This window comes from Seriola dumerili, unplaced genomic scaffold (genome assembly GCF_002260705.1).
Source record: "Seriola dumerili isolate Sdu_G_001 unplaced genomic scaffold, Sdu_1.0 BDQW01000111.1, whole genome shotgun sequence".
Classification (NCBI taxonomy): Eukaryota; Metazoa; Chordata; class Actinopteri; order Carangiformes; family Carangidae; genus Seriola; species Seriola dumerili.
The window spans coordinates 393,327-420,749 of NW_019174366.1; the positions used below are offsets into that span (position 1 = coordinate 393,327).

The window sequence follows — 27,423 nt, forward strand, 5'->3', positions numbered from 1 at the left end:
CCCTGTGCCTTCAGCAATCTTCACGTCGTTATTTTTACCTCCTTTATAGCTTTTATTTAATTGTTTGTGTTAGAGGCTCAGAGTTAGAGCACATTTAATGAGACAAGAAGAAGAAAGTAAATGATTATCATAGCATCTGTCATACACACAATGCAGCTCATTGTTATTTATATTAAGAGTAACAGTTGGGATTGATGACTGATAGATGCTTAACTAGCTGTTTGTAAAAAAAAAAAAAAAAAAGAAAAAAAAAAGCCCTTATATTTAGTCAATATTAAAGGTTCTGTAAACAATTGTCACTGCCACTAGATGTACTAGACCATCTGCATCTCAGACCAAAACAAATGCTTCGTTAGCCACACACCCCCCTCCCGTCCCTTCACGTTCTCAGTCAGTGTGTTGAAGCTCAGTGAAATTTTCCACTAAGCACACAAGAAGCTCAACTGAATAACGTTACTGTGTACATGAGAGCCAACAAAAACAATCTAACCACAACCATTAGCTGCTCCACAGCAATGCTGACAGCCAGCTAGTGATGGCAACATTTGCTGAACACATTTATAATATTGGTTACAGTAGGTTAGCTAACATTATGTCTACTGTAGCCATCACTAATGAAAACAGACATGTCACATTATGTAGCATCAAGTTACTGACACATTAAGGAGAAGAAAAACCAGTTCTGAATCAAGCTGGACCCATTAGCAACTTGTAGGGTTCTCCTCTCAGTAAAACCAGTATTGGCTCCATGGTCAGACCGGGACAGAAATTCAGCCTTGAACTGATCCTCTGGGACCGCCCACACGAATGACACTGATGGAGCTGGTAAAGACTAAATGGATGTTTTGACAGTCCACCAGCTGACCAGGATCTCAGCTGGTAGTTCTCAGTCCAGTCCTCCTGTGCTCTAGTATCATCTCTTTCTTTGTCTGAAGCCTTTTTAAGATGAAAATGTGGTTCTTCTTCAGTGGAGGAAATTCTAAAGGGTCACAGTATGCAGTGGTCAGCCTGACCACTGACCACTGCATACTGCACTGTATCGTCTCACCTGTGGGTGGAGCCTGTGTGTTTATAAGCGTGGGGAGGGCCAACGGTTTAACAGGAAGGACTCACATACATACAACACACACACAGAGGGAGTGTGGCTTCATTCTCTGCCCAGGACATCCTTACTCCACCATATCTTTACATAGAAAATAGTATTAATGTTTAAAATCTCGTTTACAGAACCTTTAAGTGCCTTGATTTTTTTTTCTTTATCACATTAAATGTAGACCACTTCCATATGTTTGGAAAATGACAGACAATAATTGTGTTTTGTGTAATTTGTTGCAATAAATATTAGGATGTGAAGTCCTCATGAGTGACATGATTCATTATCAGATATTCAGAAATTGTACCAGGAAGAAATAAATATGTGGTCAGAAGTCACTTTGAGGTTTTCTTCTTGTCGTCTTTGTTTCCAGCTTCCTCACACTAGCAAAGAGGTACTGCCTCTCAGACCAGGCCTGGCGCCTAATGGCACCCAGCCAGTCAACATTGTGCGACCTCTGAGACCCGCCCAGTCTCCTCAGGGTGGTCCCCGGGACCTCAAGGCGGTTCGCCCGCCCCTGCCTGCTGGCAAACCCCCAGCGGCCCCACCCAAATCACCCCCGACCCCACAGAGACTCAGCCCACCCAAGAAACCTCTGCCCCTCAACCCGACTCGATCCCCACTGGTGAGACCATTTTTGACCCTTTTTGTGTAGTCAAACAACTGAATTTTGTGTAGCAGGGTTAGTGTAGCTTAAAATTCACATAATGTAAAAGTCACTAACCTGTAGAGCAACATCTGGGCAGGGGTGCCACAGATCCTTAGAAACCAGAACTTCACATTTAGAGATAGAAAGGTGTCTTCTGATATTAAAATGTAATTACATCTCTTAAAGATAATTAAACCTCAGTCTTCTTCCACAAGCTGTTAGGCAGCCAGACCTCTCTTAATTAAATCTCTATTTAATCACATTGTCTAATATGTAGAGCTACATTATCCTGGTCTTGAAACATCCTCTGGACAAGTCAGAGAATATTTAATATACAAGGTAACATGAAGTAGATCCTGTATGAATGGGGGAGATGGGACATGAAATATTCTCTGTGCTCTTCAGTGATTCAACTCAGGGTATTGTTATTGTCATAGTATAGTTAAAATGCTGTTATTTCCTGATGGTTAAAATGCTGAGTTGAATGAAAGACCATTGATTAAAGACCAAAATGTAAAAATTCGTAGTTTGAGAACAAACCAATGAACCTGTATCCAGTCAGAGACACAGCACACAAGTACTGAGAGACTGTTGTTTAGGTTAGTGGTTGTTTCTGAACTCTGGACAGAACCAGGCTAGCTGTTCCCCCTGCTTCCAGTCTTTACGATCAGCTAAGCTGACGACATCCTGACTCCAGCTCTGTAAGGCACTTTACAGAGTCAGGTCAAGACCTGATAATGTTATAGAGTTATTGTGTAACATATGTGGACATTCAGCTGTACCTGAAGGTGACAGGACAACAGGGTGTTTAATAATACTTATTTTTTGTCATCAAATAGGGGTTTATGTTGGTGTTTACATGTTTCCATGTATCAGAACAGCAAAAAACATTTCCCACTTCCACTTAAATATCAGGATGTAAGTGTAAATTACAGGAGGTCAAACCAGTTCACTTAAAGACAATTGTGAATCGTAACCCTATGACAGGGATGGAGGTGAAACATTATGATAACATACAACAAAATAAAATCACTGACCAGTGCAGATAATGTTAAAATTACCTTCACCTCCCCTAGAGACATAAATCCAATCCCAATTCCGCACATAAAGAGGACTAAACAGACCCAACCTTAAATGTATTCCACAGCTGCTGATTTTGTTGGACAGTTCCACAGAAATGAAAAGGTAGATGCCCATGTGTTGTTTGATTTAAAGCAGGGCTAGGTTCTATATTAATACTGTGAAAGGGTCAAAGCACTCAGTCCACAGAGAAATACATACAGCCTGTATTCAAAAACTGTCACAGCCTGCTCTGCCTTCACCTGCTGCTTCAGTGTTTTTCCACTTATCCGCCTCCGTCTCAACCCACCGGCCGGCCACATCTACCTCATCAGCGCCTTCAGCTCCACCTTGGGCTCTCAGCTGCATCTCATCACTCATCAAGCCAGTATATATGCATCCCCGGTTCATTCACTCGTTGCCAGATTGTTCTCTGTGCTCATGCAAGACTTTCCAGCGTTCATCTCCGGACTGACTTTCTGATATCGACTCTGCTCGTCTCTGACCATCCTGCCTCGTCTCTGCCCCTGTAAACGCCTCAGCCTTCTGTCCCTGACCACGAGTCCTGCCTGTGCACTTCCTGGTTCCCGTCTGCCTGTCCCTCTGGCTGTTTTGCGTTCTCCAGCTTCCACATTGCAACGTGAGTTTCCCTACCGTCTTACCTGTGGGATCTTCACCACCAGAGACTCCTGCTTCATCAACCCAGCGGTCTTCGATGGTTCATCTTGTGAGTACTTCCCTGCTGGTTTCCTGATCCTTCGTCTGGCTCTGATTACCCGCCTGCTTGCTCCTTCCTGGTTCGTCTGCCCCGCTGACTGCTCACCTGGTTCCGATCCTCCTGCTCCCTCAACGTCTCCAGCCTGCTCCCTAACGGTACCGTTGCTTTCCTACAAACTCTTACCTGTGTGTGTGAGCTTCTCCAACCCGCTCCACTCACCTGCTCCGCAGAACGGTACCGCCAGCCCCGGCCTCCGGGTCCACAAACTTTCCCCTGTGTGTGTGTGTGTGTGAGCTCAGTCACCTCGCTCCACTCACCTGACCCATGGTTCTCCACCCCCGGCTCCTGGGCCCACCCCAAACCCCAAGAGACTACTTACCTGTGTATAAACCTGAACAATACTGCTGCTCACCTGCTCATCCTCATTCCTGCAAATAAGTCATCTGTTTTGTCCTACCAACACCTGTTTCAGAAACTGAGCCTTAAAACCAGCCATCAGAACTTCTGGAACTTTGATTTGTGTGCCACCACAGCTCTGTCATGCCCCAAGCCCGTCCACCTGGAACCACCATCCAACCTTGCAAGATTTAGTTTCAGTTTGCAGGAGTGTTTACCTGAAATCTGCTATATTTTTATTGGATGACTCAAAACACTCAGCCAATCAGAAGGCTCAGAGCCTCCTCTCTTCTGATTGGCTCACCGACCTGTTGTTACTAAGATAAGATAAAATGTACCTATATTGATCCCCCGTAGCGGAAATTCAAATTGACACAGCAGCACAAGGAGAGAATGTATGTTAGTTATTTTATTTTAACACACTCATAATTCAGTAAGATCTGAACACAGACATGATGCACATATTGTGTTAATTACATATCAATATGTGTAATGTGTTCATTGTTTATAAGCATCAATAAATCTGCTGATGAATCACAGAAACAAGAAGGCTTTCTTCAATAACTAGTGATGTTTGTACATCCATGGACACACAAACTGCTAATTGCCGATTTGTACTTTTTTTTTCTTTTTAATACAAATATACCAAAATATAATGGCAACATTACACTTCCTTTTTATGAGGGGTGTGGTTGTAGACTTGACTGCAGCTAAATTCATAATTTGTGTAATTCCCAAACACACAGAGCTAGTGAGAAACCTGCTGGACTTTGAGTCCAAGAACTTCTTAGATAAATGAGAGATTTCTCCCAATCCTTGAAGGAGTAATAAAACCACAGTATGTTTTTATCTGATTGCTTTCTATTGATTAGTCCTGTGCTCTCATCAGTGCCCCTCTGAAGTGTAAAAATGCCTTTAAATTAGATCAACTTCTCAATACCCCATTGCTTTTTCTTGTTTGTCAAATATCCAATATTTCATGCAAGTTTACTTTGTGATCTGATCTCAGAGCTGTGCTGTAATGGTAATTCTTTATCTACTACCTGTGTGAAGAGGGACAGAAGATCCTCTTATCAGCTAGCTGAACAGATTCAGGAAATGTCCTGGATCCAGTCCAGACTGGACTGGAGTCCTACTCCCTACTCGGCCTATGTGCCAGGGATTTAGTGTTGTTCCATGTTGGCACTGATCCAAAAAAGAACAAAGATGATTTTTCCTTCAGGAAAACAGTGTTTTTTACTTTTTAAACAGTTTTCCTTTCTAATGAGATTATACATTTTAAATACTGAAGTGCAGGTTATTGACACCTAACCTGTTAGTTCTTTTCTCTGAATGTTAAAAAATCTAAATGTCTGTTTGTTCTGTTTCAGTTGGTGTCTGAGCTGCAGCCCAGACTGTCCCCCTTCCCTCCTCAGAGGCCCCTCCCCCTCAGCCCAGCCAGAGGAGCCTCCCTCACAGCGAGTCCAGCCTTACCTGCGGTTTCCAAACCGTCTCCACGTCTGCTGGTCATGATGCCCCCAGCCGTGGGACCCAAACCTGTAGGCAAAGTCTCAGCCATCCCCCCTCTCAGAGCTCTCAGGTGGGCAAACACACAACACTGACACAACACAGACAGGACACTGCCAACACTGACACAACAACGCCACGACACTGGGCAAATAATTCAAAATGCTTCACACACAATGTTTCTGGTACTGTGGATATTTTCACACTAAAGCATATCATGATTTCACAAGGCTGAATCTCTCAGGCTCCCTGAGGCCTGGTCCTGGACCATACGGTGGGCCCACCTCAGTAACTGGACCAGCAGTTTGATAAGATGACTCAACTTCATCTAAATTAAAAACTCTAAAGGGATTTTTTTTCCCCAAAACTAAGTCTACTAGAGACTTTGTTACAATGTCAGCATGTTGACGTTCTGACCCACAAGTCCTCAGTGGTCATTACTGTATTATTACATCGGTACTGTGAGTAGTGCCTGAGTCTTAACTATAGTCCTCAGTCTGGACTCTGAACTAAATCTGATTAAATCTGTCGTCACTTTAGACTGCAGGTAAAAACAGTTTAACAGTTTCAGCACCCAGTTTTAACTCGAGACTTAAAGTGAGGGCCCCTGTTGGATTGGTTCAAAGTGATGACTATGAACCACGATATTCCCAGTTCACATCTGATCAGGGACATTTGCTTGCAGGTCATTTTATATCTTTCTCCTTGTCCTCACTTCCTGTTATCTCTCTACTGTTAGCTGTCAAATAAAGACATAAAATACCCAAAAATATTTTATGTTATTTTGTCCTCAACCTAATCTTCTCTGTCTGAACTCTATGTATATCATGTACAGAGGTAATATCTGGTGTCAGAATCACTCTGCAAACACCAGGCTCAGCTGAGTTTAGCAGAGACAATCGAGTAATGATATCTGTATTATTGGAGGATCTGCAGACACTGAACTCAGAGGGTGTTCCTCCAGACATGTTTTAAACTCCTAATCAACATCCTTTCATAATGTTTAGTTTAACATGGTAAAAACTGGGTATGAAGCTCACCTCCTCTTACTTCCTGATTGAGAAATCTGGCCTTGTGCCCCGCTCACCACCTGCTTACTCCAGGTTAACAGGTAAAAGAGTATCAGAAGCATTGTTACCATCTTTTCAGAACGGTTAGTGTAGTTAGCATCTTTTCAGAATGGTTAACATAGTTAGCATATTTTCTTGCTGTGCCAGTGCAAAACTTTCCGTACTGACAAGTTAACATTTTCCAGTGAAAGGGTTAGAGAGTATCAAGATGGTTAAGGGAGGAAACATCAGAGAGATTTAGCTACCTGTTAGACCCAGACTCAGATGAGGAGTCTGTTGAGACCAGAATCAGAGACTAGCAGATGTATCGGAACGGTTACCATAGTTAGCAACTTTTATTTGTTTATGCTGTTTGTTTGCTTGTAGCTGACACAGTGTTAGTGGTTGTGCTAATGCTAACTCTCTCTGTACTGACCAAGTTTCAGGTTTATTTAGCCCCGCTCCCTGTCCCCATAAGTTGACAAGATTGGTACCTTAGGTTTGGATGTATGAAACCCTGGCTGCCTGAATCTGTCACTGGCTCACTGCAATTCAAGGTGGAAATACTCAGTCATGGTGTTGACAGATTATTATACTGATCTTGTATTATACAAAAACATCAAGGTTCAACTCTTGATTTTCATCAGAGGTTCTTTAATCAATTAAATCATGAGACGTTATTATTGTACAGCTGGGAAGTCATGAACAATCTGATAAAATAATAAATAGTTCTTGGCCACATTGTCTCTGCTGGTTTCCCATCATCCTTTGGTGAACCCTGTTTCAAACCACGGCCCTGTTGTGTGATGGATTTACTGCAGAGTGTAGCGTTTTGAGTGTAGCGGTACACTCATGCCAAGCTAGCTCACAGGCTTCAGTCCTGATTTATTCTGTTCTTTTGTTTTGAATGGGTGTGTTTTTAATTCTTGACACACAATCACAAACACACACACACTTGGCTGGAGTGAACCACAACACAACAGTGTGTTAGGAACTGATCATCCAGTTCACAAGTAGCTGTTGTTTGAATCCACCTGTGAAACACAGAGCCTCATAATACTCCTGTCTTTAAATGTCATGCTCTTCAGACTATGAGCACATGAAGTTTACAGACAAAGTTTTTACTCAACACTCAATCAGATTTTATGTCTTCTGCTGCAGTCAGAGGAGGACTCGGGCTGTGGTTGTTCTCCAGGTTCTATGATTCCTGTTCTTGTAATCTGCAGATGGATCCAAATGTCCAGTTCACTTTAGAAATGCCACATTACACCTCACACTGAGCATAGCTGCTGGTCTAACATCTGGAGGTTCAGAGACTGCAGAAGTCTGGTTCCAAACAGAGTGCATCAGAACCAGTCTCTCTGGTGCTGAGACTTTCATTAGTCAGATTCCATTCTGTTATTCATTTGTTTTTTCATTTTGTATGTCCACCTTTATTTGTGATGACAGGTTGCATTTTCCCAGAAGCCTAAAGCTTAAATGTTCACAATTTTGTTCCAGTCTAGCATCTGTGTCACATGTCCTTCCTCTCTTGGTCATCCTCCTCCTTTACTGTCTTATCAATTTGTCAGTTCCATTGCACCATCAGATTAAAGCATCAATTCACATGTGTCCGATCAATCTTAACACATTCACATGCCCCTCTGTACTGTACATTGAAAAGCTTAGTAGTTGTTCCTACTGTTCATACCATCTGTGACCTCACTCTGTGTAAAAATGACTGAAGTTAATATGAGTCTTCAGCAGTCTGAGTCAAGAGAAAAAGGCTTCATATCATCTGCAGCTGATGGATTTCTGGAGAAATTTTTTGATCCATCTCTTCCACTGGAAGCCTTTGAGGAGGTGATGTTTTCAGGATCAGTATGGACAGAAGGAACATGTGCAATGACCAATAACTGTCGATATACACATACACATACCTGCAGAACTAATTATGTTCCATCCACCCCTGCTCTACCATGTTCACCATCTTAGTTTAGCATCTAAGTGAAGCTTTGTCTTTGCTTGTTGATTTTCTGACATTAACACAAACAGACTTTTTCTTCTTCTTGACTAAAAACCAGCCATTGTCAGTTTTCTGTATCACTTTAACCTTAAGCTCTTCTTTTTCCCCCTCTGCTTTCAGACCAGTCCCAGGTGCCAAACCAAACACAGCCTCACTTCCACCAAGAAAATGACCTTCTCCTCCACCTTCCCCTCTCTGAGGAGGCAGTGGCTGACAGCCTATTTGCACTAAAGAGACTTTGGCTGGTGAACCACAGAGCTGTCACACACACCAGGGGACAAACACAAAGTTTAAAACCAGAGACACGAATGAACAAACAGGACTCAAACCAGTTTAGACTTCAAAATGAATCCCCCCAAACAACCCCCACCTCCCCTCTCCCTCTCCTTTCAATTTTGACCCCACGCCCTACACCCTGCTCCTTCCGGCGTGCTAACAGTAGCCACAACGACGCGGTTTTGCACGGACGCCTTGCAGACTGAGACAAGTGTTATCGCTGGGGGACGGTCACATTTGCCAAATCATTTTTTCTAAAGATTGTTTTTTTTTTTTTTATCTGTTGATGCTGTGTATAAAAAAAACTGCATTTTGTAATGACTGCTGTTCTGTTTACAGTTTATGTGCCAAAGAGGTCTTTTCATACCTGGGGTGTGTCCCCAAAGCTTGAAAATCTCCTCACGTTAAGTTTACCATAAGTCAACTCCTCCATCTTTGTAGGTTTTATAATTTATTCAGTAGTCTGAGGAATGTCTCATACAGCGTGGAGAGGTGGAGGCAGAGCCTGCAGCAGCTTCTCTCAACTCTGTTTACATGGTAGAGGACTGGATGGACGCTCGGGGCTCACAGGACACACCCCAGTCACTCATGTTGGTTTGAATGTCTTTTGCTGTGTGTTATTACTTTTAAATTGTTACATAAAATATTTTTACAAAACGACCAACATGTTTCTCTCACTCTTTTTTTATGACATCTCAAGGCCAAACACTTTTCATCGTTTTCTCCAATTGAGTTCAGATTTATGACACAAAGTCTGGATCATCCTTGAGTTCAAGTAAATGTTTGTGCCAATTTTGAAAAAGTTCTCTCATGGCGTTAGTGAGATATCACATCACAAGAATAAGATGTATGGACGGACAACCTGGAAACATAATACCTCTGGTCCTCAGTCTCCCTGATGCGGAGGAATAAACATACTGTATATTCCAAAACAGTACATGCTGGGGTGCTCACCAGACAGCTACTTCTTGTATTAACCAATGCAAACCACTTCATAATGTCCACTGAGATGGAAAATAAAAATAAAATAAACTCACAAATCACAGCACCAATACCACCTGTCATTTCAGCTGCTATGGCCCTAAAAACACAAGTCATCGAACAAAATAAATTTTAGACTATTGATTATTATAGACTATTTGCAAAGGCAAAACAAAGAGTCAGACTCATTTGTCTCAATGTTGTCATGATGATCTTACAGTTTCAGGCTGATGAGTGAGAATGAAGGCTTTACATTGTGTACACTCTCCACTCTTACCTGCTTTTAATGCATTCCACTCTGTTGGAAATTAGATATCTGCAAGAGGCAGCTCTTTTCTCCCTGGAGGCTAATGCATTTGGAGAGTCCACGGTTCGAGTGCAGTGCTACGGACAGCAAGGAGGAATGGCCTCACGGGGGGAGATATTATCGATATAGACGTTTTCCTAGCCCATTACCCTGGTGCACGGTACCCAAACAAACCTGTGGGGTGGATCCTGTGCCAGACAGGAGACGTGATCTACATGAAAAGAACTGAGTTTTTCCAGGACCGCTGTCTATAAATAAAGCTCTGTGCAGCCCTGGGCATGAGGAGGTGAATAAATACACTAATATCTTTCCTCAGGCCACCAAAAATAAAGTGAGGGCTTTATGAAAACAGCAGTCAGTCAGATTTAGTCCATTTCCAAACACTTTAATACACCAGCAGGTGACATGTTCCTACGATTAAGTGTAAAATGTCAAGTATGACGGGAGGTGCACCATCAGGAGAGGCAAATAAGGCAACTGTTTGGGGCCCCCATGGGGAAAATGGGCCCTTGATGGCCCCTCATGTTGGCCCCTCATGTTGGCATATTTTGCAGTGACAAATATAAACCCTCTTAAACCTGTCATAAAGACACTATACAGTGTTCTGCTACCGCCCCAAACCCCCCTAAATGGGGCCCCTGATGATGTGTGCTGTAGCTAGAGTGTAGCCATGTGTATGTGAGGCGTTTAGGGGACATCTGTAAGTTGTACCGTCTCGGTCTTCGGGTTGTGTCTGAAATCACTCCCTCATTCACTACTCACTGTCTAGAGGAAAAACCTCTTCTCATGCACAATTAAAACTAACTAGATCAACGTCAGTTGGATCCACCACTAAATTGCCTTGCCTTTGTGTTGTGATGAGCTGCTCTGGCTGTATTCTCTGTCTGCCATTTTTGTAAGTCACTGTCAGTGTGAGTGCAGTGCACGATGGTCTATATTGCTTGGTTAGAGACCATCAGTTGTACATTACTTTTCATCATCCATAATAAATACAGGCATAAATTTATGTGATAATACTGAGAGTATTTTCTCTAATTAATAAATAAAAGAAATTTGTGTCTGCTGCTACCTTCAGTTCTTTTAAATCGCTGAATATTTTTCTGTTGCTGCTGCTTTTAATTAAATTAAATTTGAGCCTTTGATTCATTTCTTGCACTGGCACTTTTATTCTCATATTTTAGTTTATTTTTATTTTCCATTCTCTCACACTCTTTCATAACTATTTTAATTGTACTTTATAATTTTTAGAATGTGTTCTACACTTTTCCTTAATTTTTTGTGTGTTTAAAGTGAAAAGCACTTGCCTTTGTGTTGTGATGAGCTGCTCTGGCTGTATTCTCTGTCTGCCATTTTTGTAAGTCACCATCAGTGTGAGTGCAGTGCACGATGGTCTATGGTTAGAGACCATCCGTTGTACATTACTTTTCATCATGCATTGTGGGATACTCCGGGTCCACTATATAGGGCATAATAACTCTTACTATACTGTAATGCTTGTGTAATGCTGGGTCCACTATATAGGGCACAATAACTCTCACTATACTGTAATGCTTTTGTAATGCATTACAAAATGGCAAACTAACTAGTTTGCCAATTTGTAATGCTGTATAGTGAGTGATTTTCAGACAAAACTGCTGTTCTGCTTCTTTGTTTCTTCTATTTGTTTTTCAGAATGCATTCAAATTAAAGTAAAAGTCAAATTAAAGGTGTTTCTTATTTAATGTTCAAGAGAAATTAATATTTACCATACAACAAACCAATCTAACTGACAAACTATTTTTACCAGTTCCTCATCTGTGTATGAGGTTCATTAAGTTTCGGTTTGGTTAAGTTTGGTTATTCTACCTCTTGGCTGGAGTTAGTGGTTAAAAACATAGACTGTAAATAAAGATGGGCTGCTCCACCATCACCATCTTGGCAGTGTCTGAATCCAAATATGGTCAATGAGGTTGGGTGTGTGTGGAGCTGAAACTTCGGTACATGCCGGTTTGTGGCAAGCATATGCTCAACCACCTAAAAGAGACCATGCCCTCAATTCTCCATAACTTTAAGCCTTAATTAAATGTAAACAGGTGAGTTATATAAACAGTTGTCATGAAGGAGTAAATAGCTCTAGAGACCAAGACTGTTTTTGTATCAGGCTGTGACTGCAGTTTTTGATTCTTCAGTGTTGGCTTCCTCTTTCAGCTCCAGAGGTTCATGTTTGGTTAAAAACCACTACATTAGGGTTCAGGAACCTTTGTCGTCATGGTGAAAAACAACTAGATGGTTAAGGTTAGGAAATAACCCTGGTCATTATTTTTATTAGAAACCAACATAGATTACTGGTAGTCCAACGGCCGACATCAATGTCATGTAACCTCTGCCTTCTCCTGACAGACCAATCATACTTCATGAAGCCATTAGAGGTCACTTTGTTAAATGTAAACACATGCATTTATACAAACATCTGATGCTAATGTTTTTTACTGGAAGTCAGTCTCATTGGTTTTGTTTATTTATTTATTTTTTTACTAGTGCAGTATTATAACTCTTTTTGCATATTATCTCCATTAATGATGTTCTTTGATTCTCTTCTCAATTCAGATGTAATCTCAATAGACATCCGTCTTTCAGGCCTCCCACAAGAAGTTTCTGGCTTTTAGTATATAGTGTTTGCTGGAGAATACACTTATTACCACTCTCATGTCTAATGTCTCTCAGCCAGCAGCTGGCTAGCATAGCAAAAGACTGACATAGGGGGAAAACATCTAGCCTGGCACCAACATCTCTAAATCTCATTAATGAACAAGTATTATTTCTGTATGAATCTGTACAAAAATAGATGTGTACAGTTGGCCTGATTCCAAGTACACTCAGTGGCTGTAAGGGTGATGTGTTCTGAGGGTGACACTGAAGGAAAGTTCTTTAAGTGGAAGGCTCAGGTTTTTATCCTCACAGGAACATGAATGTATTCTGTAAATGTGATGAAAATATTTCCTTTGCAGAGAAAGAGATTCTGGTCTGATGGAGCCATAGAAAGAAAAAGGTCCAAGGTCAACATAAACTTTCATCATCTGTGGAGCATGAATATCCATAGCACATCGAACAGACATGTGGCCTGTAAATGTCAAGAACAAGCAGGGGGACTTCCTGTCATCCACAGAGACTCAGGCAGTTTTGTAAGCATACCAGCATACCCTCAGCCTCTTTGTGGCTGCAGTATCAAAGTCCAACATTATTCAGTGCCTGCTCCATCATTCAATGAGGAGTCTTTCATATAACTGTGGGTATGTTGGAGTCTACCTCACTGTCAGGGACCAGAGAAGTAAGGCTCAAGAAACCAGGTTTGTAAAGCAAAAAATAACAAAACAATAATTTATTTACAAATAATTTAAATATAATAAATAATAAAGTTTTCAAAATACAAAAATAGGAAAATTACAGAAAATGATTTCTAAACCAGGGCCTTCAACTTAAACATCAAACTCATATACTGAACTCATCAAAACTGACACAAGGGGGGTTTAGACACAGGCCTACACACACACAGGCAGGAATAAACAGTTAACTCTATGTAGAAAATTAACCTTAACACTACCAAAGATTTAAATCAAACTATTTACAAACAAAACTTCAAGTCCCAAATGATTTAACTTAAATGGACTCTGAAATGCAGACTCCACTCCTGACCCTGACTTCCACTTCCTGCCTGCCTGTATTAGAGGCCTAATTTTCCAGCGCAACTTGGAGTCGAATGTTAAGGACAGAATGTCAACTAAAACATGTGCACTCAAACCAATAAAAGTGTGTACTGTCATTACTTGAAATGTTTGTATGTTAATAATGTAATCGAGGACAGGTTTACTCATTCTCTGCTCATCACCTGTGGAACAAGCTTCCTGAACACCTGAACTCTGCTAAAACTCTCGGCTCATTTGAATCAGGGCTTAAGATATTGTATTGTATTGTATTCCAATAAATTATATACACAACCTCTTTTTAATCTTTTAGTTATTTTCTTGTTTGTGCTCTTGTTTTTATTGTCTTTTAAATGCCATTATAACATCTTCTTAATATCTTATTTTTAATGTATTTCCATGCCTCTGTGAAGCACTTGTGTGCTATATGAACTTGCCTTGAGTCATGTAGGCTTCAGATGAAAATGAGTTCAATTAACAAACTCAGCTGTCACCCTAAGAGAGATGACAGTAGCCAAACAGAAAGTCTTCTGTTTGGCTACTGTCATCTCTCTTAGGGTGACAGCTGAGTTTGTTACTTACTGTCGTAAGAAAACTGTTTTAAGAAAACTGTTCTGATTCTGCTTCAGAACTGCAGATCAAACTAAAGACAAAACTAACTACTACAGACTTGTTCATCCCCTCTGCTGTGAGGTTGTAGCCTGCACTGACACCACCAAATGAGACGCCTCTGGCAGTCAACCCAAGGCTGAGCTGGACTGATGCATCAGATGCAAGTGTCTTAGTGCCTTGTCCTGTAGCTAATCTGTTAAACTCCCACACAGCTGCATATGTATGTATGTATATATCTCCATAAAAATACAATAAAAAAATTACATACTTCATTGGATTATTATTTTTTGTGTAGCATACAAAGAGATACTAAATAAAACAAGATTTTATTCAAAAAAAGTGAGAACAGATTGTGCATATAAATAAGAATGCAAAATAATAAAATACAAATTTAAATATTCACATAAGTAATGTATAAAATGAAAAAATATTACTTGGTAAGGTCACATCCTCCTGGGAAAAAGGACAGCAAAATACTTGATGTATTTTTGCCTGACAGAGCTATTGCAGTTTATACTCTACTAGGGATGATGCCTTGATAATGTTCATGTCGACCTAGGTACTGGTCAAATATTTTTCCAGACACAGCAACTAGGGATAACAACTGTGAGCCTGTCCTAGTGCTCTGTATTGTTACACAAACTTTCAGCTGAACTGCTGGTTGATCTCCCCTGTATCTGGATTATCAGCCACTGCCCGAATGTCATTCCAGATGTGTCTGGCAATGTGCAGGACTCCCTTCTGCAAAATACAGTACCAGTCAAAAGTTTGGACACACTTTCCCAAACCTTTGACTGGTACTGTATATGATTGCATGTGTGGCAGCACGGAAATGCAGGTGTTGTGATGTTGTGGTGTCCTTTCCATATCTGTGGACATTTCTGGCTTTTGCACCAGGTAGGATGACCTGTAACCAGAGGGCCTCTTCTCTCAGGAGGGCCTCTGTCCTCCGGTTACATTTGTAACATATCAAACACAAGCCTTGAGTCACAGAGCTAAGACAGAGCTGCAGCAGGTGTGATTATTCCCAGTCCAATTCTCAAATGGCCTGTGCAGCAACAGATAACAAACACGATTACATATTATTATTATTGAATTTTGTATTGGTGGTGTTGGTCAGAAAAAAAAGAAAGAAATAATTTGCTATTATAGATACCTGCTCATCTACACCTACTCTCCCTCTCCCACGACCTCCTCTGCCTCACGCTCGCCGAGCACGGCCTCTGTGATATGAATGCTTGGCTCTGGAGTGTACTCAGTGCTAGAAATGCTCTCATCCTGGAAGCTCTAACATGCAAAACAACAAAACGTCAGTGTAGCTAGGTAGGTGCTACAGATTACCTACTCCAGTTTTAATTTCTGAAGCAATTAGCAATAGAAAATGACACTAAAAGTTAAAATGCTAAAATAATTATTAAAAGAGAGAGATTAAATATAACATTTAAAAAGCTGCTGGGTTTGGTCTTCTCCGAAGGCCTGGAAGGCCCTGAGGATTCCACTATAAGCATGCCACTACACAAGTTGGTGGTAATTCTTGATGGCTCAGGTGAGTGAAATGAACAAAATATTAAACTGAGTAAATGTTTTATGCTGTCAACAGATTAATTATGTTGTCTTAATACTGCAGTTTCTTAAAATATTATCTGATACTTGAGGAAAGAAGCTGCCTGTGATTCGACAAGCGTACCAGACATGTATGTACCAGACAGAATGTTTTAATTCTGAGAGCACCTCTTTGCATCTTAAACACTTGAAATTCCTCACTTCTCGCTTCCTTTTCAAACTGTTTATTTTTCCATTGTAATTGAAATCTTTAAGGTTTTTCTTCTACTTGATGTGAGTAAAGCCTGTTGCATTTATTCTTTGATTTTAGTGCAGCACTCCATGTACAAAGACCTGGTTCTGCTGCTACACAGGGATCTGCCTCCACTCTGGTCCAAAGCAAATCTTTCCACAAGCTCTTCATCCACACAAAGCAGCAGTACATGTAGTCTCACTTTAGGACCTGCCGGCTCACTCTCTTTTTGTCAGTCTGACTTCCACCCCTCACTCCATCTTTATCAACTTGAAATAAATTGCTTCCAAAGAAAGAGCTGCCAACACAGGATGTAATAGTGTGCTGTGCACAGTGATTAATTGGCAGTCAAAGTGTCTTCAGGGTGGTGATCGTCACAAGGCAAATAGTTAGCATTTTGAACAAAACACATAAGTTCCTGCTTTTCCACCTCAAGATGTCTCAGTCTTCCAAAGGTTACAGCAGTTTTATATCACCTACTGTAGTGGCTCCCAACCTCAGGGTGAGGACCTCTTCATAGGGTCCCAGGATCAATCTCAGAGGTTGTGAGATGCTTGAAAGGATGAGACTCATTATTTGTTTTTTCTGTTAAACACACAGTCTGTAACTTCTGCCTCTAGGTTTCTCTCAATAAAAACAATAACACTGAAGTCACCCAGTGTTGGGTGACTTCATGAAATAGCATTGGGATCATGGGAATTGTTGTCTTCACCACCATTACTGTAAGCTCCTCCCACTTTGGATTCTTCAGTGTCAGTGTTTCAGGAAATCAAATAGACCCAGTGATTCTAACCATTAAAAACACTGAATAATGCAGTTTCACATTTAAAGTCAGTGTTTGACGAGACTGTACAGGCGACAGAGACTCAGGGAAGAGTTGATGCTAACCTTTGTTTTGATCGTTTCTCTGATAACTTATAAACCAGACATTCAGCAGGTTTTTACCAGCAGCAGAATTATCCACAGAGGTGTCCTCCTCTCCATTACAAAAAGACCAGGGGATTAAAACCAGTAGCAAAAATCAGAGATTCACTGACGCTCTTCAGTGGACACAGGACAGGACATCTCCAGCGGCTGGGAGCTAAGCTATCTACATTTCCTCATCTTTTCTCTCTGATTATTTCAGATCCAGACGTTCGATGACTAAAATCCTTCATCTGGTTCAAATATATGGTTGAAAACCACCAAGGTGTATGTGATGTGGCTTAAAACTAGATAAAAGTAAATGTTGAGCTTTTGTCAAACAAACACAACACTGACACATGATTATAGAGGAAATTACATCATTGACAGGTGACCAATGAAACGTTACCATGTTTACAATCACAGATTTCTATGTTTTGAGAATTGATGAACTGTTTGAAATTGAACATTTGGGATAATGTAATAACACAACTCAACAACATATAGAACATAGGTCTAGTTGTTTTTAGATGTTTTAATAAGAAAATTACAGATTATAATTTAAAACCCTTATCAGATTGCTGACAATGCTACTATAGAATAATCATGCACAATACAGCCTTGAACTGTAGATGTACCTGCACTTGTCTGAGTGTACGAGTCTCATACACCAATGATGTCTGCTGCCTTTCAGGGAAAGTGGTCTCAGACTTTTTCAGACGTCTTAGAGATACATTTACACCTTTTCAACATCTGGCAAGAATGCATGTAGGAGGTGGTTTGAAAATTCAGATTTCTTTTTTTAGTGTCTGATGCATGTGAGTCAGTGGCTGAACTGCAAAGTTAGCTGTAGTGATTTGTGTTAGCTTCAGTAGGGAGAGCCATGAACCTGTGGCTTTTTCCTTACTTTTGTAAGTTTGTGCTGTTCTTTGCTATAACAGCCTCTTACCTATAGACGATTCATCCTGTCCTCTTATAGCTGCACACAGGCTCTTAAAACAGCATAAGACCATGAGCTGTCACTTGTCTGACTGCTAGCCTCCACATAAAACTACACTCTGCTGTGCAGGGTCTGTATTGACCAGTGATCTCTTGAGACGTATATTTCACAGTGATGAAAATATTTTCTTCGCTCGCTGGATGTTTTTTCCTGTCTGCTGTGCAGAATCTGTACTGAACAGTGATCTCGAGACGTATATTTCACAGTGATGAAATTATTTTTCTCACTTGCTGGACGTTTTTTCCTGTCTGCTGCTGCTCATATTCGTCCTCCTGCCATTTTTTGGTGTAAATTTCAGTGAGAGTGAGCGTCAGTCAGACTGAGTGTGTGACTCTGTACAAAGACTGAACAGAGTCAATCAATCAGCCACTGTAGGGAGGAAAGTCAGCATTCCCAATGACCGAAACCAAGTAGCAGCTCCATCCTGTACTGAATACATCTCTGCTGCAGAGGGGGAGGAGATACACTCCTATGTGCCAATCATCAGAACAGAGCATCACAACGGGCACAGATGTGTGATGACAAACTCAATCTGAATCAAGTGAAAGCTTGATTCAGATTGATCTTACTTGATTCCCTGACTACTGTGATGTACTTACATCCATTTCCTGTGGGAGTAAATTAACAAATTGACACTGATAATTTTTAAAAAGCGTTCACATCAACACCCAAGTTTTAATCACACTGGGAAACTGTTAAGATTAGTTGATGTCTCTTCCCCATTCTATGTGTTCTCCTTCGTTTTCCCACCCTCATGTGTTTGTTTGTGCCACGGACTGTAAATAAACATGGACGTCACCCACAGGTTTCTGAAGCTCAGAGTGAGCTGCTCAGAGTGAGCTGCTCAGCCATCACCATCTTGGCAGTGCCTGACAAAGAGGTGGGGCGTGTGTGGAGCTGAGACTTCGGTGCATGTGGCAAGCATATGCTCATCCACCTTTCACTCAAAGATGTTTCTAATTTAGATTTAACATCCTCATTCTTCTAACCTCTGGCCTGTGACCTGAAGTCCATGATGTTACAGATATATCAATAGATATGAGGAAATCTTTTAATGGATGGTGACACCCCATCAATAGATTTTATTGATTGTTTACTGCTATGGAAATGTCTTTTATAGTACAGATGAATAATGCTACCTCACTGCTGGACTGTAGATCGTATAAATGACCTGAGGGGAGTAGAAGCACCACTCACCACTTGAACATTATTTATGTTTGAAATTAAGTCATAATTATTTTAAATGTGTTTGATCTGAATGAGGAATGAGTACCAAATTCGATATCTAACCTTAAAGGGGATCCTTTAGGGTTGGGTATCAAACTTTATACTTTTAAGGGTACCGACCTAATTACGTCGGTACTATCGAGTGCCAATTCACGTGTATTTGTGTGTTGATTAGCATCAACACCCAGTACCAGTCCAGTTGCAAAACTATTTGTGTTGGCATTGCCAAATAAATGATGACTGAATAAGAAAACAAATCATAATCTGTTGTTGATTATTTAACTAATATGGTGCTTGTAGAACTGTGAAAAACAATATTAATATCAAAAAAGCAATATCACACTCACTCGGCTGTTATTGTCTTCAGCAATCAGCCGTGGTGATATTCAGTACAATATCATGACATGTAATATTGTTTAAGTACAGAGAGAATACAACAGGCAATGGCTAGCAGAAAGCAGTCACTGTCACAGTCTGCTCTGCCCCTCTCCTGCTCTGCTGCTCAGCCACACCCCTTATCAGCCTAACTGCTTTCACCTGCTGCTCTCACCTGCTCACCATCTCCAATCAAGCCAGTAGATATGCAGCTTCACTCCACTCACTCTTTGCCAGATTGTCCTCGCTCTCATGCACTTGTTCCCGGACTGGCTTATCTGGTATCAAACCAACTTGCCTCCGACCTTAGCCTCACGTGTCAGCCCTGGTGAATCCACCAGCCTTCTGTCCTCGACTACGAGTATTGCCTGCCTGTTTTCTGTTCCTCGTCTGCCTGTGGCTGGTTGGCACTCAGCCAGCTCCTGCTCCACCAAAAGACCCAACTTGTCAGCTTCGCCTCGCCAGCTCACCTCCTCTGGTGACGTCAGCCCCACTGACTCCGTCTCAAGGTCCGGATCCACACCCCGCCATACTCACCTGAATCCAGTTCTCTGCTGCCATCCTCGGGTTAGCTGTGTACCTGTTTTGATCTGCCAAATAAAGACTGTTTCCAGACTAAAACCTGGTTCACTTGTGCTGCTATTGGGTTCTCTCCATACCCGTTACAGTCACATGTGTGGTTACACTTTTCAAATGTCGACGCAAACGACGCTCTCTGCAAAATGTAATACGAAATGCAAAGCTGGCCATGGCAACACATCAAATTTGAGGAAACACCTAGTGAAACATAAAATTTATCTAAAAGCTGAGGAGTGTACCATATTTGGCATATATGATAGACTGAAAGCTAAGTTTTCTGCAGCTGCCAGTGCCAAAGAAGTTGAACCCTCAATTGACGATGAAACTTTAAGCGAGGCATCAACTTCATCGACATCTTCAGGTTATTCATTAGCTAATTGGATAACTTGTTGTCAGAGGAAAGAAAGCCTTTTCACTCTGTTGGTTGACTTTAGTTGCGCTCATAGGACTTGTTGTTACAATCCCTAAGAATAATCGGCATCTTGTATCTTGAGTGGGGGAGGAGTAATCACTTCATTGGAGTCATCAGGTGACCCTCAGGTCACCCTCTGTCATTGGTGTTTCGTTGATAGGCCCACAACACCTCCAGAGGGCTCAACAGCACCTGGCGTCCCAGGTGTGCCCCCCACCGTTTTTACCCCTCATGTTGGACCTCTTGCGGCCCAATTGGAGTTCTTCCTCTTCCTCCAAATCCAGTTGCTGTTTCGCTCAGTGGCCTCTGATAGTGATGTCACCACCTGTCAGAAGGCTTGTCCTCGAACCACCATACTCTTCAGGAGCCTGGTTGTTGATGTGACTACAAATCCTCTACACCCAACCTCTACTGGGAGCACCTGGTTACACCAGCAACGTTGTTCTGCCTCAGCTGCTATGTCCGAGTACTTCAGGCTTTTGCGCTCATTACCTCCCCTGACTGCAGCCTCCCATGGTACCATTAGCTCCACGATGCTCAGGTCCAGTCTGAGATTAGTTGTACTGATCTCTGGTGGAAAGATGAGTTTCTGATCTAGATCTACCTGCATTTTCTGGTCTCGAGCAGTGTCAAAGAGGGTTGCTCCCATTCTTGCAGATGGTTTCACTGGAAGCTGTCCTGCTCTCACAAAAGGAGTGATGCTTGGGAGTCCAGGCAGGGGAGAGGGCATTGGTGGTAGTTCTCCTTCCTTTCAGAATGATTGCCAGTTGACATAGGACCTGGTTGTGCCTCTAGGTGTAGCAGCCTTGAGCCAGACTGGTTTTGCAGCTGGTGTGGATGTGCCTTAATGACGCTGGAGTTTGGCAGAAAGCTCATGAACCTAAGCCAACCCACTGGCTTAGGTTCTTGGGTGTGGGAAGAACACAGTAAGTAGTAGGAAAGTCCAAGCCATTTTCTGATGTATGAGCTGACTGTCCGCTCCAGCTTCTCAATTTTGGTGATAGGGACCTCGTATACCATTAGAGGCGACATCACCATAACACCATAGTTCCAACTTGCCAGGGAGCGAAGTCTTAGCATTTATAATAGCATCAGTTAACATTTTTATTAACAATGATACACTGGCACATCACGTTGATGATAAACAAACAGTAATGCTAATGCTAACGTTATGCGAGATTTTTAATGTATGTTCACAACATGCTTATGTTATGGCCTGATAGAATGACAGGTTGTAGGGGAGGGGAGAGGGAGGTAGACAGTTTTACTCTTTGTGATGTGCAAAATGTTCTAAATATAAACCAAATGCTGAAATTGAGAAGTCTTTTATTTATTTTTTTTTACAACTGAAATTACATTTTTTGTGATTACAATGAGTCCTGGAAAAAAGTACCATTGGGCACCGGTACCGAATTCCAGGTATCCAGTGAAAGGTACCCAACCCTACTCTCCTTAAGCTTTTCTTCTTCTCTTCTTCTATTCATGTGTATGTTGGCTCATTCAGGGAAAGGTAGAGTCAAATATTTTTCTTCCAGTCATCAGAGCTGGCTGTTATTATGCATGTTTACTTTACTTGGCCTATTTGATCCAGCCAAAGCACTGAAGAAGACAGTCAGTCAGCCTCTAACCTTTCACAGACGAATTGGTGACTTCAGACTAGAAACAGCCATAAGGCTGTTTTGATTGCTGCATAATGTTTGTTCTGTTCTTCCAGTCAGTTTTATTTTCATTCAGTCACTGCTGCTGATACTGCAATACATCTACCACAGCTCTGGAGCACCCAGCTACATCATACTTAAGCTATGGTAAGTTTGGTCAGTCAGTCCAGATTGAAATATTTTAACCATTGGACATTTCTCAGTTCAGTTTCATGAAAATGAGGATGAACCCTAATAACTTTGGTGACTTTTCATCTGGAGCAATCGTCAGATCAAATTTCAGTTTGTCCAGAATTTTATTTACAACCAAATTCTTACAAAAGTAACATTAAAAGTAAAAACTGTACTCTGTGTTTACATGGAGATGAGCATGGTGAATATTATTCCATCAGATTGTCATTTTGGGGGGGACCAACCCACTGTTGTACCTGTTTTCATACATTTATAGACACAGGATTGGACAATCTTATTTGAAACTATGAAATTCTAATTTGAATTGAATCCTTACAAAAACAATTGTTTTTGTTGTGTCCTGGGAAAGAATTTTAATTTTCCAGGACAGTCCTGGAAAAACCAGGATGGGTGGCATGATGAGTTAGCATGTAGCTCAAAGCACTCCTGTTTTAAGCCTCACAGAGATGCTAGCATCATGACTTTAGACTCTCAGGACTGTATTTTGATGACCTAAGCTCACAAGTGTATTTAGAACATGTTAAAATCCACTTTAGCTGGATTACTTTTCTACCAGAAACACCATGTGCCTGGCACATGGTTCAAAACGGTTGTACTTAGTCTCTTAATCAGTCATGCGAGTTTCTGGGTGTACCGTCCAATAAACGAATCAGAGTGCCATCTAGGGTTGCCATCTTCCATGCAGAAAAATAAAGGATGCCATGCAGGGGCCCAATCACCACTGGCCAAAGGGTGGGGTGGGGGCGCTAGTTGTGGTAAATCAAACATTCTTTTAATAAAGTATTAAGATTCATAATAACAGAGAGACCATGAAAAAAAGCTTTTTGAGGAACATGAACAGCATATTATCCTCACATCATTTCACAGTGCAAATTTTAAGAAATAATCTGCAAACACAAAACCTTTGTGCAACTTTGGCAGATGCTTACTACTAGCTATTTAACTTACAACTTATTAACTTAAACTTCAAATTTACTGATTAACTTCAACTTATCAATTTAACAGGAACTAGTATTAAACAAGGGCTTCCCACTCACGTCTGTGTTTATGCATAGGTTTTCGTTTTGGTGGCACACGAGGCAGGGACAATTCCATATTTTATGGGATGGGTGGCAACCCTCTCCCGTTCCAAACCCCAGCAGACCGCTATTATAACGGTGGATCTGCAGGTAATAAAATAAAGAGCGACCACTGTTTATTATCTACTTATTGTTGACTTTCATGTCAGTTATTTCGATAATGTTGAACATATTGTTATTACAGTTTCGCATGATCTCGCTACTTAATGTGGAGGGGAAGATCTTCTTTAGCATAGTCGCACGGCGATTAGCTAGTTATTTAGAAAGGAATAGCCTAATAGATACTGCAGTACAAAAGGCAGGAATACCAGGTTTCGCAGGGTGTATAGAGCACACTAGCATGATTTGGCATCAGATTCAGGCAGCCAAGACAGAGAAAAGAGACTTGCACGTCATATTTTTGGATCTAGCAAATGCGTTTGGTTCAGTGCCACATAGCCTTATTTGGGAGGCGTTTGATTATTTTAGAGTGCCTGGAGTAGTGGTTAATTTAGTAAGGTCGTATTTCCAAGACATTAAACTATGCGTAAGTACAGCAGGCTTTACGACAGGGTGGCAGAGGTTAGAAATAGGCATTATGGCAGGGTGCACGGTTTCTCCATTGGCATTCACAATGGCGATGGAGGTAATCATTAGGGCTTCTAAGTGGGTTGTAGGTGGAGAGAGGCGGCAGGATGGGATGCGCCTTACACCAATTAGGGCCTATATGGATGACATGACGTTGATAACTACAACGGTGCCATGTATGAAAAGAGTACTTGAGAGACTTAATAAAAACTTAAAGTGGGCTAGTATGAAAATTAAGCCTAGTAAGTCTAGAAGTATCTCATTAAGTAGAGGGAAGCTAAGTGATAGGAAGTTTGTAATAGACGAAGAGGAAATTCCAATAATTAGGGAAAAATCAGTAAAGAGTCTAGGTAGGTGGTACAAGGCAGACTTGAAGGACGGAGAACAGGTAGTGCAGTTTCGGAAAGATGTTGCCGAGGGACTGGATAGAATAGATAAATCAGGGCTTCCAGGAAAATTGAAGTTGTGGTGTTTGCAGTTCGGATTATTTCCCAGACTGATGTGGCCAATGTCTGTTTATGAGATTCCATTATCTGCTGCAGAAAAAATGGAAAGATTAGTTAGCTTTTACATTAGGAAGTGGCTAGGTGTTCCTAGATGCTTAAGTACGGTGGCACTGTATGGGAAAGGCATACTTCAGCTCCCAGTCACTAGTCTGGTGGAGGAGTTTAAATGTAGTAAGGTTAGGACAGAGCTCCTGTTATCTGGGAGTAAAGATGTGGTAGTCAGTAAGGTGGTTCCAAACCCAATCAAGGGGAGAAAGTGGAATCCAAGAATGGCAGTGCAGGAGGCAGAAGCAACGCTCAGGCATACAGAGATTGTGGGTAATGTCCAAATAGGCCGGGGAGGCTTGGGGCTTGGCCCAGGCAAACCGGTGTGGAGTAGAGCAGGTCCCAAGGAAAAGAGAAAGCTAGTGGTGGAACAGGTTCGTAGACAGGAGGAGATATTAAGGGGTGCAAAGGCAGTGGCTCAGGCTAAGCAGGGACAGTGGTTAAATTGGGAAGGTGTAGATAAGAAAAAGCTTAGCTGGAAAGAGCTGTGGAGTATGGAGGAAAGTAGCATTAGATTCTTGATAGGGGCAACATATGATGTATTGCCAACTCCCCAGAACCTAAAACTCTGGGTAAATGGAGACCCGCTATGTGCATTGTGTTCAGGTACGGCAACTCTAAAGCACATTTTGTCAGGCTGTAAGGTTAGTCTGTCGCAAGGCCGGTACACGTGGCGACATAACCAGGTTTTAAAAAGCTTAGCTGCAGGAATAGAAGACCTACGGAGGCAGGCAAATTTAGGAGGGTCTAAAACAAAGAGAGTTGCAATAAAGTTTGTTCAAGAGGGAGAGAAAGTTGGTAAGACAGCAAGGAGGCAAGGCAGCTTAGAGGATGCTTGTGATTGGGAAATGCAGGTAGATTTAGGAGGAAAGCTTGTTGTTCCCCAGGAAATAGCCAGTACAAAGTTAAGGCCTGACATAGTCTTGTGGTCTAGGAGTAGAATGAAAGTATATTTCATAGAGTTGACTGTTCCATGGGAGGCTTCAGTTGAAGAAGCATATGAAAGGAAAAAGCTCAGGTATGCAGAGTTAGGGGCAGAAGCAGAGCAGCGAGGATGGAAAGTTAGGATTTGTCCAGTAGAAGTAGGATGTAGAGGATTTGTAGCAAGGTCTGTTGTCTCTTTGGTAAGGGAGCTAGGAGCAAGTGGACAGAGTGTGAGGAAAATAGTAAAAGACATGTCAGATGAGGCAGCAAGATCCAGTCAGTGGATTTGGATTAGAAGAAGTAATGGTAGCTGGGGGCCCAGCAGGGGGAGCACTTAGGATAGACAGACTCTTAGGAGAAGCAAGGAAGAAAATCCAGGAAGAGGAAGTGTTTTTAAGTGGAGGGTGTGGCCTGTGTGAGCCTCTTTGAGACCATGCGGTTAGTTCAGGTGAGTTGGTTTGTTTGTATTGCTCTGAATTGGTTTGTAGTGTGTCTCTGACTGTCTAGGCGAGTTTGTTTGTTTTAGGTGAGTTGTTGGAGAGTGGGGGAGTAGGGGGAGGTAGAGCACAGCCTAACCCGGCGGGGGAGAGCTAGCCCAAACAGGCACCTCTCCCTGACTCTACCTCCCTCATTCAAAATGGCCGCCATTTTCTCCAACTGGTTAGGGGAGTTTGTTTGCTGAATCTGCTGGTGTGTTTTGTCCTAGTTGATAATGTTGTGTGTGGTAGCATAGGCAAGGTAAAGGAGAAAATAGTTGTGGTGTGAGGAGCAGTGATGGCTGGCATTAGGGGAGTGACTCTGGGACGCCAGTGATCACTGTCTAGCCTCCTGGAGGTGTCGTGGGACCAACTAGACAAAACACTGGTGAAAGGAGGTTCCCACCTGATGACCCCAAAGACATGTTAGTTATCACTGCTCATTAGTTTGTGTAGCTGAATTAATAGTTATCATAGGGCTTAGGGAGTTATTCACTGAGTCTGGTCCAGTTTTTACAGCACAAGCTTCTTGTGTTTATCCTAAATTCAACTGCTAACTCCTCTGTATTGCTCCACCAGTCCACAGTGAACATGTCCAATTGGAAGAAAAAAAAAAACAAATAAAAAAGATTGAGATGAACATAATAAAATGAAAGTATGGCAGCTTCATTTTCACTTACCTGGTTTCCAGGTATAGCCTGTAGTGAACCTCCACAAGTTCTCTGGCCAGATTAAACCCACTGTTTTCCAGGTCTGTCTCATACCGTGGACTCTGACCATGCCACTTGGCGAGAAGGCTGTATTCTTTGTGCCTGAAGTGAGACTCTCTCAGCCACGAGCGTGCAGGTTTTCACTCTAATCAAACACCACAGCAGCTGATTACACTCATTAGACCAACTTCATCTCGAGAACAGGGACACAAGCAGCTGCAAGCGAGGAATGTCGGCTTACAAGAGCTGCAGAGCTTCTGAAGAGTTCCCTAACTTTCTGTCACATTCTCACATTGGCCTGGACCCCTTTTGATCATTATCTGAGATACTCATTAGGTTGCGTTTGTTAGCAACTTTCTTACAGTACTGTGGGTTTTGAGGTGCAGAGTTTCTAATCTGTCAAGATAACTCCAGCAGATAGAAACACTGTTGCTTTGTATGCCAACCATATTCATACAAAATCACAGTGTGTAGTGCTAATCAGCAAACCGAAGAGAGGCTGATAGAACACATGGCAGCTTCATTTTCACTTACCTGGTTTCCTGAATGTCTGGGTATGGCAGGTATGGCCTGGAGTGAACCTCCACAAGTTCTCTGGCCAGATTAAACCCACTGTTTTCCAGGTCTGTCTCATGCCGTGGACT

The 27,423-nt window shown here is 41.8% G+C and overlaps 1 protein-coding gene across 3 annotated transcripts in view; it reads left to right on the plus strand.

Moving 5' to 3' along the window:
- The window catches only part of LOC111223613 (disintegrin and metalloproteinase domain-containing protein 19-like), a 269,806-nt gene extending 260,444 nt beyond the window's left edge, over positions 1-9,362 (plus strand). The window contains exons 21-23 of one of the 3 annotated variants that reach the window (XM_022747830.1): positions 1,467-1,718; positions 5,286-5,494; positions 8,596-9,362. In XM_022747830.1, the coding sequence (XP_022603551.1) occupies positions 1,467-1,718; positions 5,286-5,494; positions 8,596-8,647 (513 nt within the window). In that variant the 3' untranslated portion in view covers positions 8,648-9,362. Of the gene's footprint in view, positions 1-1,466; positions 1,719-3,484; positions 3,561-5,285; positions 5,495-8,595 lie in introns of those variants that run through there. The other 2 variants (XM_022747833.1, XM_022747831.1) reach the window with 2 other exon arrangements.
- Positions 9,363-27,423: the final 18,061 nt, after the last annotated feature.